Source organism: Carassius auratus, unplaced genomic scaffold, assembly GCF_003368295.1.
Source record: "Carassius auratus strain Wakin unplaced genomic scaffold, ASM336829v1 scaf_tig00214015, whole genome shotgun sequence".
Lineage (NCBI taxonomy): Eukaryota > Metazoa > Chordata > Actinopteri > Cypriniformes > Cyprinidae > Carassius > Carassius auratus.
Window position 1 is genome coordinate 3,608 of NW_020527493.1, and position 16,555 is coordinate 20,162.

At 39.6% G+C, this 16,555-nt stretch overlaps 1 protein-coding gene across 2 annotated transcripts; it reads right to left on the reverse strand.

The window, feature by feature from the left end:
- Positions 1-2,053: 2,053 nt before the first annotated feature.
- Positions 2,054-15,967, reverse strand: LOC113090756 (uncharacterized). 2 transcript variants are annotated; one of them, XM_026256338.1, is made up of 10 exons: positions 15,482-15,967; positions 14,711-14,739; positions 14,458-14,592; positions 6,634-6,796; positions 5,612-5,804; positions 5,440-5,508; positions 5,156-5,257; positions 3,583-3,988; positions 3,327-3,458; positions 2,054-3,136 (listed from the first exon to the last, which is right to left on the reverse strand). In XM_026256338.1, exons 3-10 carry the CDS (start codon positions 14,567-14,569, stop codon positions 2,970-2,972), a joined length of 1,344 nt encoding a protein of 447 aa, XP_026112123.1. In that variant the 5' UTR covers positions 14,570-14,592; positions 14,711-14,739; positions 15,482-15,967; the 3' UTR covers positions 2,054-2,969. The 2 variants fall into 2 exon arrangements, with proteins under 2 accessions (XP_026112123.1, XP_026112122.1); XM_026256337.1 differs by lacking the exon at positions 14,711-14,739.
- Between the last annotated feature and the right edge of the window lie 588 nt (positions 15,968-16,555).

Here is a 16,555-nt window from a genome sequence, read left to right on the forward strand (position 1 = left end):
CAGAGACATTTTCATTCAATACATGCACTAATGTTTGTACAAGAATAAAGTTCAAAATAAGCCTAAATACCAGTGAAGTGGGGTCTATCGCAACTACATGAAAAGAGCTTTTACTGTTATAAAGAACAGATGTGATCCTTAGTGGAACTGAAGGTGTGAGAAGAAAAATGAAACACACGTGATCATTGTCAAGCAGTGTACTCTGCCAATCGTGGATTAGCTGTGTCATCATCAGAGCTCGTGAGTCGCTCTAGAGAATCTGCTCTATCGGAGTATCCTCCTGCTCTCCAATCACTCTAGTTGTACTCTGTTGCCTTATGGCACAGTCACGGGCGTCGCTGTCTGAAGTCGGACACAAGTTCTAACCGTCAAGAACTGCTCAGAACTGATCGTTCTGTGCAGCGCTGCATGAAGTCCAACAAGCCTAATGCTCTCCTCCCTCCCTCTTTACGTCCCCTTTACATTCTCTCCTCCCTCTTTACATTCTCTCCTCCCTCTTTACGTCCCCTTTACATTCTCTCCTCCCTCTTTACGTCCCCCTTACATTCTCTCCTCCCTCTTTACATTCTCTCCTCCCTCTTTACGTCCCCTTTACATTCTCTCCTCCCTCTTTACGTCCCCCTTACATTCTCTCCTCCCTCTTTACATTCTCTCCTCCCTCTTTACATTCTCTCCTCCCTCTTTACGTCCCCTTTACATTCTCTACCTCCCTCTTTACGTCCCCCCCTTACATTCTCTCCTCCCTCTTTACATTCTCTCCTCCCTCTTTACGTCCCCTTTACATTCTCTCCTCCCTCTTTACGTCCCAGTTAAATTCTCTCCTCCCTCTTTACATTCTCTCCTCCCTCTTTACATTCTCTCCTCCCTCTTTACATTCTCTCCTCCCTCTTTACGTCCCCTTTTCATTCTCTCCTCCCCTCTTTACATTCTCTCCTCCCTCTTACGTCCCCTTTACATTCTATCCTCCCTCTTTACATTCTCTCCTCCCTCTTTACATTCTCTCCTCCCTCTTTACATTCTCTCCTCCCTCTTTACATTCTCTCCTCCCTCTTTACGTCCCTGTTACATTCTCTCCTCCCTCTTTACATTCTCTCCTCCCTCTTTGCGTCCCCTTTACATTCTCTCCTCCCTCTTTACATTCTCTCCTCCCTCTTTACGTCCCCTTTACATTCTCTCCTCCCTCTTTACGTCCCCTTTACATTCTCTCCTCCCTCTTTACATTATCTCCTCCCTCTTTACGTCCCCTTTACATTCTCTCCTCCCTCTTTACGTCCCCGTTACATTCTCTCCTCCCTCTTTACATTCTCTCCTCCCTCTTTACGTCCCCGTTACATTCTCTCCTCCCTCTTTACGTCCCTTTACATTCTCTCCTCCCTCTTTACGTCCCCTTTACATTCTCTCCTCCCTCTTTATGTCCCCTTTACATTCTCTCCTCCCTCTTTACGTCCCCTTTACATTCTCTCCTTCCTCTTTACATTCTCTCTTCCCTCTTTACGTCCCCTTTACATTCTCTCCTCCCTCTTTACATTCTCTCCTCCCTCTTTACGTCCCAGTTACATTCTCTCCTCCCTCTTTACGTCCCCTTTACATTCTCTCCTCCCTCTTTACGTCCCAGTTACATTCTCTCCTCCCTCTTTACGTCCCCTTTACATTCTCTCCTCCCTCTTTACGTCCCCTTTACATTCTCTCCTCCCTCTTTACGTCCCCTTTACATTCTCTCCTCCCTCTTTACGTCCCCTTTACATTCTCTCCTCCCTCTTTACGTCCCAGTTACATTCTCTCCTCCCTCTTTACGTCCCCTTTACATTCTCTCCTCCCTCTTTACGTCCCCTTTACATTCTCCTCCCTCTCCCCTACATCTTCCCTTACGTCCCCTTTACATTCTCTCCTCCCTCTTTACGTCCCCTTTACATTCTCTCCTCCCTCTTTACGTCCCCTTTACATTCTCTCCTCCCTCTTTACGTCCCCTTTACATTCTCTCCTCCCTCTTTACGTCCCCTTTACATTCTCTCCTCCCTCTTTACGTCCCCTTTACATTCCCCTTTCCCTTTACATTCTCTCCTCCCTCTTTACGTCCCCTTTACATGCTCTTCTACTTTACGTCCTTTAACGTCCCCCTTTACATTCTCTCTTCCCGCTTTACGTTTGTATTTAGGCTTATGTTGAACTTTATTCTTGTACAAACAGACACTGTATCAAGCAGTGCATGTATTGAATGAAAATGTCTCCGAAATATCTGTGTATTTGGAAAATAATGCATTTTTTCTACTTCAGCTGTGGTAAAGTATGCAAACAGCACGAGCGTCTCTTAATTTTAATGTCTACACCTTTATCTTAATTTCTTTTAATTTAGCTCCATTTCTTACGAAAAGAGCATAATGTGCAAAGTGTTGAAGTGTTTGTGCCTCCCTACAAACCACCCTTTCTTTTAGGAGTCGTGATCCTGTTCCGCACATAATTTTTCACACCAGTCCATGTTCGCTGCTTCAAAGCTTCTGGCTCTGCATCACTACGGGAAGCAGAAAGTGTCTGACATCACATCTCAGTTTTCAGCTTCTCTCGTCTGCACACATTAACTCTCACCAATCAGTTACATCCAGCCACAGCCCATGTCCAGCACAGCTATTCACTCTTCCCTTTTTTATCATCTTTACATTCTCCCCTCCCTCTATGACAGAAATATCAAAAAGTTTAACATGACATTTCATCCAACTATATTGTAACTGAACAAAGAAAATTGACTCTTACTATCCTCTACTTCTTCATTAGCCTTCTTATACTCTAACTTTTCACTTTATATTCTGTATCATTCCATCCACAAAATATTTCTACACCTTTATCCTCATTTCTTTTAATTTAGCTCCATTTCCTACAAAAAGAGCATAATGTGCAAAGTGTTGAAGTGTTTGTCCCTCCCTACAAACCACCCTTTCTTTTAAGAGTCGTGATCCTGTTCCGCACATAATTTTTCACACCAGTCCATGTTCGCTGCGTAAAGCTTCTGACTCTGCGTGAATGCATCTTTCACAGTCTTGCTTACCAGGAACTTTGCATGTCTTGATGAAACTCATCATGTGTCTCTCTACTGCTTTTACCTCACTGTCCTCCCATTTCTTTTTTGGAGCATTTGAAGAACCTATGAAATAATTAAAAAGTAAATTCTCATTACACATTCTCATTACAACTAAATCGGTGAGTAAAGAGCAAATCAAGACTGTGTTCCCAATGCATAATTTTTTTTTTGAATTTGTCTGGATATTGCTGCATGGAGCCAATTCATGTTTATTTGATTATTGTTGTTTGTGCAATGTAGAGATTTTTCTTACCTTGATCCTCCTGTGAAACAGCTTGTTCAGATTGAACAGGTTGATCAGTCTGTACTGGTGCTGGTGTCTGAGATAGGTCACTGGAATCCACCTCATCACTTGACATGGAATCACCTTGGGCCTCAAGTTGCTCTTAATAATTAATTAACGAAAAATGAACACTTTATTGCTTATACCTAGTATCTGTGAAATGAATATATACATTGTTTTGCAAATATGTACAGCACAGATACACACAGAGCATGTATACTCATACCATTTGGGTCGATTTCAATGTCATCAAGTTTCTTTCCTTTGTAGTCAGACAGTGTTCCTTTCTCCATGGCCATTAGGACTTTACTCATTTTTGCCAGCTCCAGTGTTCCCTCTGGTAACCGATAAAACTGTCTGTGGATTCGGATATCGTGACCAAGGAAATCAGCCAATTGGTCTGCTTCATTCTCATTAAGGTTAAGAATTTTAGACATGGTTGCTATGTGTTTCCTAAGCCTAGTTGATGACAGTGCTTCAGGGTTCTTTATGCCACATTCGCAAGCAGCTTTGTTGATACACTCTCCTCCTCTGTAGGCAGGCGAGGATGATGAGGGCTGCACAGGCGAGGTTGAAGGTGACGTGGGTGACTTGGACTTTGGAGTGGCTACAGAAAAAAAGAGACTGGCCGCCTGGCCCACACGAAAACAAGGATAAATATCTGAAGGGCCTTAAATGTAGTCACACAATGCTGATGTTGTTAACATTAACAATTTGAGAACAAAGTATAGTTTGCACGGTTTGATGTGATATGATAATTGATAAGCGATTGTTAGATTTAAAGGTGGGGTATGTAATTCTCTTTTTTGTCCATTTTTTCAAAATCACTTGAAATCCTATTCCTAACCCACTTACAGCCACTGAGTTAGAAGCACTGAAATGAAAAGTAAGCAATTTAAATCATCTGTGGAACAGGCAGGACTCGAAAAACTCCAGCCAATCATTTCCAAAACTACCTAGAATCATTAGACAGTAACTGCATCAATCAAACGGTCGTACCATACCCCCTCCCCATCATGTCCATGTTCTTCGAATGGGTGGAGTCAAAGGAAAGAAGGTAAGACCATAGGAGTTGTGTATTTTCAAAATCTCCCGGCCGTTTTGCAAATCACATACCCCACCTTTCATCAGCGCGATTTACTGCAAAGCTTTTTTTCCCCTTAGTTGGTCAGAACAAAAGTGGATGTTACTTGTTCCAGTGTCATTTTCCGGTGAACATTCTTCTGTTGGTCATGACTCATACTTCCAAAAAGTATAATCTGTCATTGCAAATGACAGTATCCACACCGACGCGATGTGATTGACAGCAGCACGTTCTCCTCAAAACATTGGATTCATTCGCGCTGTGCCGTGTTAAAGCACAACCCATGTAAAGTTGATAGTTCCACGAATGACTGCAATTGCAGATTTCGAACAGAAATGGTGACAAAGACGAAAAACTAGGACTGCAGCGTTAAATAATTTCTTGTTTGTTTTTTTTTATTGTGAGTAGATAAATACATTTCAAATGACACGGGTGCTTGATGAAGTCGATATGCACCTACAAATCAACTTAAACCAAACCATTCTATGGTTTGCCAGCAATAAAGATATTTTCTATTTGAACACCTGAGCACCAGCTAATAGTGGTTGACTGTGCTGCATGTTCATTATTTTGGGGGCGGAGCAATGAAGGGAGGGGTGTGTTTGTTTGGGTGTCGATTTCAAATATTAAGTGTTTCTCAGAAATCACTTATTGCATTTTTAACTAGCTGGCAGTAAACATCAGTAGATAGTTGCTGCATGTTTAAGATGGTTACCGTTTTATTCCTTGATGTTCTTGCTTTGCCTGACTGCTTATGAGGACCATTGCTGTTTACCTTGTCCAGTTCAGGAGAGGAAACAGAAGCTACACAATGGGGCTAGATGTCAGAAAAGAAACCAGTGAATATCAAAATATCAGAATATTTGTAAAGGACAAAAAAACTTGTTAATGTTCATTCCTCTAGCTGTCCTATACTTTATATATCATTCCACACACAACTCTATGCTGAGAGAGTCAATAATATAGAATAATGATACAGATGTTTTAAAGTGGACTTACGGATTTATGCAGGCGCAAACTGCTGGCTCTCGTTTTATCAGTGGATTCTGCTGATGCTTTATTCAAAGTCTTGAGAAATATGAGACCACAATCACATGGTAACTAATCAGAATTAGAGTAAAAAATTATCATGAATTACTGATCAATCTCTTTAGCATTTTATTGATAGTACCTTGACTCGCCATGGCCAATCTGAGTCTCCATAATTGTAAGTGATTTCCTCTCCTGGTAGAATGTCTCGTACAGCAAACAGACACAGGTGAGGTTTTCTGCTCACTTCAACGGTTCTCATTTTGCAAGTAGGATTTCTGGTCTCATCGTTTGCAAGTCTTCCCAAAGACGAGTCTTCTTTAGATGCATCCATGCTATAAAAACATAAAATGAACACTCAATACTTATAATCTTAGTATATATGCTAGACATGTACAGTTATTTTTACAAGTGGTTCTGAACCCCAGTCCTGGGAACCCACCGCTCTGCATATGCTGTATGTCTCGTGTTTTAATCCACCTGATTGAGATGAGGAGTTCATCATCAGAACATGGACTCTATGAACTCATCTGAGTGCATCAGGTGAAGGAGACATACAGAATCTGCAGAGGAGGGTCTCAGAACCACTGATCTATATGATAGTGTACTGCAATGTATGGTAATGTACAGCTCTCAGATAAAAGCATCTAAAAGTTACCATCTTGTTCTCTTTAGGGATTACAGGGGGAATTTTTTTTGATGACTCAAAGAAACTACACTCCGTACTCTATGTCAGTTCATGGTGAATTTGAAGTATTAGGGTGTGTTCACATCTGGCATGTTTTTTTAGACTGTTAATGTGGTTCATCTGAATAAATGTGAAAGCTGCTATTTGAAACCTGGTGCGACCAAACAAGCGGACCGAGACGCTGAAAAGAAGGGTCTCAGTTGGCTTCCAAATGAACTCTGGTGCAGTTCAAATGAAATATGAACATAACATGGACCAGAGACATGTAAATAACCCAAAAACAGGAATATGTGACCCTAAAAAGGACAGACTGGTCAATCATAACTTAGGTTCAACGATAGAAATGCCAATCTGAACACTAAGCGTATCCGGACCAAAAGAAACGAGCGAACAGAACTACAGGCATGAACTAAGTATCTTACAGTTCCAGATATTTTAGCATACCTACTACATCAATCCAACAGTTCTGTACTCACCACCAATATTTGCCATGCCACTGAAAATCAAACAGGAACGTGTTCTCAGCTTCAGTGTAGTGTCCAGTTCGGTCCAGACTCTCCTGTGAACTCAAAAGTTCACCTCTGTATTCAAGAACAAAATCACCTCTGAAAAAAGCTCCAGTGGTGAAAACTCCACGCCCTGAAGAGGAGAAATACATTAGCTTCAGTTTCTTTAATGTCAAATATTATTTTGATTCTTACTAAAAGTTCTCTACCATATGATGTACATTATATGACGTAGAAGGGAAATTACTGAAGGAAAATAGTCAGCCAGGCTAATCTCAAAGCATGCTTTGCTTTTCATACTTTTAAGTCTTAAAATTATACAGTTAAAATTACATACATTTTCTTACACAAACAATATGATCATGGCTATATATTGTTTAGAACAGAGTGCCGCAGTGATGACGTATTTTTACAGGCCAACCCGGTAGTTCACCTCACCTAGTTCCCTCCACAAAAACCTTATAGGATTTTAGAACCCTATAGAAAATCCATATCCTTGTGTAATATATATAATGTTTCTACATTCTTGTAATGTATGTTTGACTGATTGTGTGCCTTTATAAGTAAATCAGGTTAATGACGTCAAAAGCAAACCATTTGTGTATTTCATATGTCATGTCACTTGTGGTGTTAAATAAAGCCCAAGAGTACTCCAGAATATCAGTGGGAATCTTACAGACTCATATTCTCCTCTCATCCAGTATCGGATGCAGGATTTTGACTGTACCACCTCTGCATGAGATGAGAACACATTTTAAGAGTTTCTTGGGTAGAGAAAACGCTTGCTCTCTCTGTATGTGCTTAAATCCACAATAAGGACACTTTCCTGTCACACATCACACATGCTCACTTCAATAAGCCACAGAACACAGGTTAAAGGGATAGTTTACCCAAAAATGAAATTTCTTTCAGTAATTACTCACCCTCATGTTGTTCCAAACCCGTAAAACCTTCGTTCATCTTCTAAACACAAATTAAGATATTTTTGATGAAATCTGAGAGCTGGATCACTCCTCCATAGACTTCCAAGGGACTGAAACTTGTTGGCCCAGAAAAGTTATAAAAGAGATCGTTAATATAGTCCAAGTGACTACAGTGGCTCAGTCTTAAGTTTATCAAGCGACGAGAATACTTTTTGTGCGCAAAAAATAAATAAAAATAACGACTTTATTCTACTATTCATTTCCTTCTCTCTAGGCCTCGAGTGAGTTCACGTAGTAAAACTGTGCAGTGCGTCTGTGTTGCACGTCACACGCATCACACACATGACCAGCGTCGGCCAATAGTGAGCCTACGTGGTGACGTGTAACACAGACGCACTGCACAGTTTTACTACGTGAAAAAACTCGTGGCCCAAAGAGAAGGAAATGAATAGTGGAATAAAGTCATTATTTTGTTGTTTTTTGCGCACAAAAAGTATTCTCGTCGCTTGATATACTTAAGACTGAGCCACTGTAGTCACTTGGACTATATTAACGATCTCTTTAATAACTTTTCTGGGCCAACAAGTTTCAGTCCCTTGGAAGCCTATGGAGGAGTGATCCAGCTCTCAGATTTCATCAAAAATATCTTAATTTGTGTTCCGAAGATGAACGAAGGTTTTACGAGTTTGGAACAACATAGACAAAATCTAGCTGTGTCGATTGGTTTATGCTTATGCCGTTTATGATTACCTTAGTCTGCGTTTACATGACCACCAGAACTGTTGGCTTATTATGCATAATTGGGTTATGTATGTGCAAATAAACATTGACTTTGGGTTGATGGAACCAGAAGTGCAAAAATGCAACTGCTTTGTTTTACTGTACGACGTACACACCTCCGCCGACTTGAGCTTCCAAAGTTACCGGAAGTCATTCATTTTCAATGGAAGCTGGCTTCTCTCAGCTGCAAGGAGCGTCAAATTCCTTGGCATGGCGTTTTGAGCGACTAGAGCGTCAATCTGAAAGTTGAAGTAGCTCAACTTTATGGTAATGAGCTATGTTCAGTGGCAAGCAGCAGCAAAACGCCAGCAAGCAATCGGAATATAGACGTCCTTCGCGCTGGCTGATTCCGGAGAAACATACGATGTAAACTTTCGTTCCTACCAAAACATTAGTTCTATCAACACGCTATCAAACTGTGTCCAGCCTGAAGTTCCGCTGGACGTACCTCTCGTCATCGAGCCGCAGCTGCTGCACCAGCCGGTGATACTCTCTGAATTGATAACGGCCCTGGAGGGTGTCATGAACCCAAAATCTCCGAGTCCGATGTCTTCTCAAGCAGCACCAAACACAACAACTTCACGATTATCCGACAGTGATACACATTTGAGAATGAGCTCAACTTATTTGAAATATTTACGAGCGCTCGTTTTAAGCGGGAATGCAATTAATTTGCTCACGGTAACACCAATTTGACCAATTACATTAAAGTAAATATAATATTAATATAACAATAATAGCTAATTATTCTTTTCTTCCCAAACAAATGTGACCAAAACGGTTATAATAATTCTGTCATTATAAATGGTTTCTTCAGTGTATTGCTTGTTTTTTCTGTTTATTACATTTTATGTTGTGACACTTCTCTTCTCCATGCTATGTCAGAGCGGCCAAAGCGTCAACAAGCTTCCCCGTACTTTTTGACAAGCGTCCTTGACAGGGCGGCCAGAGCTTCTTTGCAGCTCAAGTCGGCGGCTGTGTGTACGTACAGTTAGGGCTCATGCCAGCAGAACTCTATTCAGGAATCTGGACTGCACAATAAAAAATATATATATTTATAAAGTACTGTTTAACTTGTGGCCTAACAACCATATGACTTGCCTTACATTAAATTTTCAGTTTTGTAGATTAACATTATTACTAGGGCTGGGCGATAAAATGATAATGATAATTATCACGATATAATTTCTCGATAAAACGATATCCAGAGTTCAATAAATGTTCGATAATGTTTATGCGCCAAAAGCGGAACCGAACTCATTTGACCCGCGCGCCACACGGACCGTTTATCCGCTCAGCTCAAAGTCCAAACGGCAGCGCAGCATGACTCGCGAGCTCACTAGAGCAGATGAGTTTACTCTGATCGGTCTCTGTCATCAGATCCAGTGAGAAGCGCTTGACTTCAGCCAAGAACACACGTTTCAGTGATTTAAACCAGTTTAAAGGCCGATTAAACCGCGCTGACAAACAGGAGAAACACTGTGGTCAGTCAGAAGGCTTCTTTGTCTACAAATTCCCACCATTTACTACGGATTTACTGTAACGTTAGCCTAATAATATTAACTGCACCATGAAATGTGGGATATACAGTATTGTTCAAAATAATAGCAGTACAATGTGACTAACCAGAATAATCAAGGTTTTTCGTATATTTTTTATTGCTACGTGGCAAACAAGTTACCAGTAGGTTCAGTAGATTGTCAGAAAACAAACAAGACCCAGCATTCATGATATGCACGCTCTTAAGGCTGTGCAATTGGGCAATTAGTTGAATTAGTTGAAAGGGGTGTGTTCAAAAAAATAGCAGTGTGGCATTCAATCACTGAGGTCATCAATTTTGTGAAGAAACAGGTGTGAATCAGGTGGCCCCTATTTAAGGATGAAGCCAACACTTGTTGAACATGCATTTGAAAGCTGAGGAAAATGGGTCGTTCAAGACATTGTTCAGAAGAACAGCGTCCTTTGATTAAAAAGTTGATTAGAGAGGGGAAAACCTATAAAGAGGTGCAAAAAATGATAGGCTGTTCAGCTAAAATGATCTCCAATGCCTTAAAATGGAGAGCAAAACCAGAGAGACGTGGAAGAAAACGGAAGACAACCATCAAAATGGATAGAAGAATAACCAGAATGGCAAAGGCTCAGCCAATGATCACCTCCAGGATGATCAAAGACAGTCTGGAGTTACCTGTAAGTACTGTGACAGTTAGAAGACGTCTGTGTGAAGCTAATCTATTTTCAAGGATCCCCCGCAAAGTCCCTCTGTTAAAAAAAAGGCATGTGCAGAAGAGGTTACAATTTGCCAAAGAACACATCAACTGGCCTAAAGAGAAATGGAGGAACATTTTGTGGACTGATGAGAGTAAAATTGTTCTTTTTGGGTCCAAGGGCCACAGGCAGTTGAGACGACCCCCAAACTCTGAATTCAAGCCACAGTACACAGTGAAGACAGTGAAGCATGGAGGTGCAAGCATCATGATATGGGCATGTTTCTCCTACTATGGTGTTGGGCCTATTTATCGCATACCAGGGATCATGGATCAGTTTGCATATGTTAAAATACTTGAAGAGGTCATGTTGCCCTATGCTGAAGAGGACATGCCCTTGAAATGGTTGTTTCAACAAGACAATGACCCAAAACACACTAGTAAACGGGCAAAGTCTTGGTTCCAAACCAACAAAATTAATGTTATGGAGTGGCCAGCCCAATCTCCAGACCTTAATCCAATTGAGAACTTGTGGGGTGATATCAAAAATGCTGTTTCTGAAGCAAAACCAAGAAATGTGAATGAATTGTGGAATGTTGTTAAAGAATCATGGAGTGGAATAACAGCCAAGAGGTGCCACAAGTTGGTTGACTCTATGCCACACAGATGTCAAGCAGTTTTAAAAAACTGTGGTCATACAACTAAATATTAGTTTAGTGATTCACAGGATTGCTAAATCCCAGAAAAAAAAAATGTTTGTACAAAATAGTTTTGAGTTTGTACAGTCAAAGGTAGACACTGCTATTTTTTTGAACACACCCCTTTCAACTAATTGCCCAATTGCACAGCCTTAAGAGCGTGCACATCATGAATGCTGGGTCTTGTTTGTTTTCTGACAATCTACTGAACCTACTGGTAACTTGTTTGCCACGTAGCAATAAAAAATATACTAAAAACCTTGATTATTCTGGTTAGTCACATTGTACTGCTATTATTTTGAACAATACTGTACATATTGGATTGTTTTATATTATTACAGTTGTTTTCAGTCGCAAACAAGCATTTGTCCAAGCAGTTGTCATATTTTCAAAACTCTAAACACAATTAGCACAGCATCTGTCTATTGTGGCCATACCATTCACACATTTCATGTCGTTTTTACACAATATGGAGTCATTGAACACATTTCCACAATGCTTACATTTTCTGAACAGACAAGCTATACCTCCCAACAAAATTATGGATCGTTTTTGTAGTATTTACAAATGTTAACACACAACATCCCACAATAGCAAAAACAATGTTCCAAACCTTAGATACAGTATAAAAAAAATCTGCTTCTGCAATGATATCAGTTCAAAAACAATTTATCTTAGCTGATTTATGTTGTGTAAATTGGGCCAACCACAGCTGATTCCAATCTGGCTTAGACTCAATTGCAGGGGTTATTTTTTTCTATTACATTGACACTTATACAATAAAAGGGAGGACTTTGAAGAGTGATATTTTTGGAAACAGAAACAGAAAAAGACAAACACTAATGTATGGACGAGGAAGGGTAAGAGCAAGGGCCCAGTGAGAGGAGCAGGAGCAGTGAACAGTGAGAAGAGCGGGAGCAGTGAGAGGAGCAGGAGCAGTGAGAGGAGCGGGAGCATTGACAGTGAGAGGAGCAGTGAGAGGAGCAGTGAGAGATGCAGTGAGAGGAGCAGGAGCAGTGAGAGGAGCGGGAGCAGTGAACAGTGAGAGGAGCAGTGAGAGGAGCAGTGAGAGGAGCAGTGAGAGGAGCAGTGAGAGATGCAGTGAGAGGAGCAGGAGCAGTGAGAGGAGCGGGAGCAGTGAACAGTGAGAGGAGCAGTGAGAGGAGCAGTGAGAGGAGCAGTGAGAGATGCAGTGAGAGATGCAGTGAGAGGAGCAGGAGCAGGAGCAGTGAGAGGAGCAGTGAGGGGAGCAGGAGCAGTGAACAGTGAGAGGAGCAGTGAGAGATGCAGTGAGAGATGCAGTGAGAGGAGCAGTGAGAGATGCAGTGAGAGATGCAGTGAGAGATGCAGTGAGAGATGCAGTGAGAGGAGCAGGAGCAGGAGCAGTGAGAGGAGCGGGAGCAGTGAACAGTGAGAGGAGCAGTGAGAGATGCAGTGAGAGATGCAGTGAGAGGAGCAGTGAGAGATGCAGTGAGAGATGCAGTGAGAGGAGCAGGGAGCAGAGAGAGATGCAGTGAGAGATGCAGTGAGAGGAGCAGGAGCAGGAGCAGTGAGAGGAGCGGAGCAGTGAACAGTGAGAGGAGCAGTGAGAGATGCAGTGAGAGATGCAGTGAGAGGAGCAGTGAGAGATGCAGTGAGAGATGCAGTGAGAGGAGCAGGAGCAGAGAGAGATGCAGTGAGAGATGCAGTGAGAGGAGCAGGAGCAGGAGCAGTGAGAGGAGCAGGAGCAGTGAGAGGAGCAGTGAGAGATGCAGTGAGATATGCAGTGAGAGGAGCAGGAGCAGTGAGAGGAGCAGTTTTTTTTTTTTTTTTACCCCCCCCCTCCTTTTTTTATCTGGGCTTTTTGCTGTTGTTGTTTTTTTGGTTCAGAATGCTCTTATGTGTTTCATGGATATTTTGTTCACGGTAAGCAATACTGTCAAACCTTTTCTGTTCTATCATACCGTGTTTCTACTGTACCTCCTGCAGTAAACAGTAAAGGAAAAAAAGCTTTTTACTGGAATGCTTTTGAATGTGAACATTACTGTACATTTGGACATACAGTTCCTAACCAAGACATTTAGTGTAAAACAGTGAATTGCATGTTTTGCATGCAAATACCTGTAAAACTGAGACTGAAAAGTCTATGCAGTTTTTGTAATGTCAACAATAGCCAGTATTTTGAAACCTGGTGTACTTTGATTGACTGCATGTATCTTTTGAAGTGAAAACAAGTGTTATTCTTTGACAGAATAATTTAATTTTGAGTCAGATTTCCAGTGTTTTGGTAAAGTTGGTGTGTTGACAGAAAGATGTGTTCTATTTTGAAATGAAGATTTAGTATAAATTTAACAAAATAAAAAAAATCCATTTGGCTAATTGTGTTTTGTAGGTGTGAGTCTGTGTTAAGAGTTTAGAAAAAGTATCTGAAGTATGGTTAAGCCCTTGTTAGCGATTGAAAAAAACTGTAATGTAGACAATGTATTAAAGGATTAATAAAATAGTTACAGTATTTGGTTTTGTGGTTATCATGATCTAAATGCATGATACTGGATGACCAATGGTTAAATTTAATAAAACTCAAACAGTCAGAATATTACATTTTACCAAATAAAATTGAGGTCGTTTTAAAAGATGTTACTGTTTTTGTTAATGAACATAAATTTTACATAGTAAATCTGCTCCTAACTGAATCTAATACTGCTGCAAATCATTGTCAAATATGCATTTTGAGACAAAATATATCTAATATTAATATTGCTGCCTGCACTGTAAACTGTGCTGAAGATCCGTGCCATCAAAGTCAGGCAACACAAACCTGTTTCAAGACTTGAAACAATATCCCCCATTAGCACATCCAGGAACTAAGAAATACATTTTCCAATAAATATATTTATTTTGTTAAGGAAAAATAACAAATGTTTGAATGTTCTACCTCAGATTTGTGAAATGTTCACCTGTTTGGCAAGTGTTTGTCATGATATGTTCTGACAATAAAGAGTAGTTTAAAACCACAATTAATGCTCTGGTTTCTACAACTTTCACTTAGGAGCAAATATCTGCCTTTAAACTTGAAAGAAATAAAGATTTGACATTTATTGTGATAATTAACGATATCGACTAATATAAAACAATTATCGTGATAACTTTTTTGCCATATCCCCCAGCCCTAGTTATTAGTTACTAAACTGCTTAGTCATTTATACTTGCCTTTATATTTGCTGATGAACTGCTCTCGAAGCCCAGGCTTGTCAGTTTTACAGGTAATGTGATGATGCTCAGCATCCTGCAGAGGTTTCCTACGTCTTTTATTTCCCAGCATGGCGACTTTCTTTCTTGAAATGACTGGAAAAAATAAATACAAATAAATATAAGGAGAATGAAATAAACAAGCATATTTTAAAAAATCCTGTTGATCTTACTGGAATTGTTCACCAAAAACACACATAATTAACATACTAACCCTCATATCCAAACCGGTGTTGTGTTTTTCTGTGGAACAAATCTTTATATTATATATATATTTTTTTTAATGGAAATGTCATTAATGCCAAAAACCATTGGTTCTTGTGTGTCTTGTAACCACAATTGATGTCAATCTATATTTGATTTAAGAGCTAAAGTATATGGGAGATTTTCAGTCAATAACCAGCTAGATTTATATGGACTATTTTTAATGTGCTTTTTGTCTGCTTTGGAGCTTGAAACAAAATACAAATATTATAAAGTATCAATTCATGGTCATTGTGCAAAAAAATCTCAGTGAAGATAAATTATTAAAATAAAACATTCCACTAAAAAACCAATTCGGGGGCAAATAATGTAATAATGTATTACATAAAATATAATATATAAAATAATGATATTAAAAAATGAGAATGAATTATTTCAAATTACTGTTGATATTTTACAACACTTTTGAGAAAAACAATGATTTAGTAAACTACCACTGACTCGGTTGTCTTGATTACTTTGTAGAACCTAAAGTACTATTATATGAAAAATAACAAAATTATATTTAATAGTCAATTTTATATATACAATTTGTTTTCATTATTGCAACAAATCATCAAATGACACAGGCTTAGAAGCAAACTCAAATACAATCGAGAAGTAAATAAAACCCTATTACAAAAAATAATTAAACCACTAAAATAAACATACATCGTACTATATTTCATATTACACAATGTATTTAGTTATCATGCATTTTCAGGACAAGTCTTGATCTCACCTTTCCTCCTGGTGGGTTGTTTGTCGTCTGTTTCGCGCGTTCCATCGTCACGTGTCTGCATTTCCCGGGAAAACACCACCGTCGCTGACTTGCGTAAATGACGTAGTTACGTATTTGGATTTCACGTTGAAATTGTGACTACATTTATTTGGCCTAATAGAAAATTATCTGGTGGCAATGATATTTGTTTTAACCACAGTACTGTTTCTTCAAACTTAAAAAAAAAATGTGATGAAGTTAGTCTTTCTAGTGGACAGAGCACATGATCACTTTTTAACCGAGCACCCACCTCAAACTACGAACCAGTGCGCATGTCCGTACAAGCACTGGTTTAAAAGAGCAAAAAGTACCCGGTGTGCACTAATTTTTATAAAATAACACCACATCATAAAGTTTTTAAGAGAATTACAAATAAGAATATTCAAAACGTGCAGGTCTGCTGTAAACTAGAGCTCACAAGACTTTTGTTAGTTCATTCATTCATCTCATCTGCAGCAAGTCAGTCAGAGACAGTGCTGTGGGGGAAGGGCGCGCGCGCGATCAGAGAGTGCTGTGGGGGAAGGGCGGCTGATCACAGTATGAGCAGCAGAAGCAGATCTCAGCTAGGGCTAGGGCTATAGTTGAAAATCAAAGTAAGAACTAATAAATCTGTAAACAAACATTTAAACGTGCCAGCTTAATTCATGATTCTTTTAAACACTTTTGTTCTTTTGTATGACTATAACTGCTCTCTCTCTCTCTCTCTCTCTCTCTCTATATATATATATAGAGAGAGAGAGAGAGAGATACATAGATATATAATTTCTTGAATCATTCTTAAGATTTTCAAACCAGTAAGTGCACTGGTTTGTAAAAAAAATGTACCGAAGGTGTACTTAATTTTCTGAAATAACACCACATCATAAAGCTTTTAAGAGGATTACAAATATGAATATTCAAAACGTGCAGGTCTGCTGTAAACAAGAGCTCACAACTGTCTAAATGAGCAACCTAGATCTCTTGAACAGACATCTTATTTTCTATTACAGTTTTTTTCAGTCGCTAACAAGTATTTGTCCAAGCAGTTGTCATATT

Bases quoted from the DNA above. Each gene is read 5' to 3' on its own strand.
- LOC113090756 (XM_026256337.1), bottom strand. From the start codon at position 15,542: ATGCAGACACGTGACGATGGAACGCGCGAAACAGACGACAAACAACCC. The intron at 5,258-5,439 runs GTAAGTCCACTT...TCTGACATCTAG, and splicing joins GTTTGCGCCTGCATAAATCC to CCCCATTGTGTAGCTTCTGT. The intron at 3,137-3,326 runs GTAAGAAAAATC...ATTATTTCATAG, and splicing joins TGTTTCACAGGAGGATCAAG to GTTCTTCAAATGCTCCAAAA.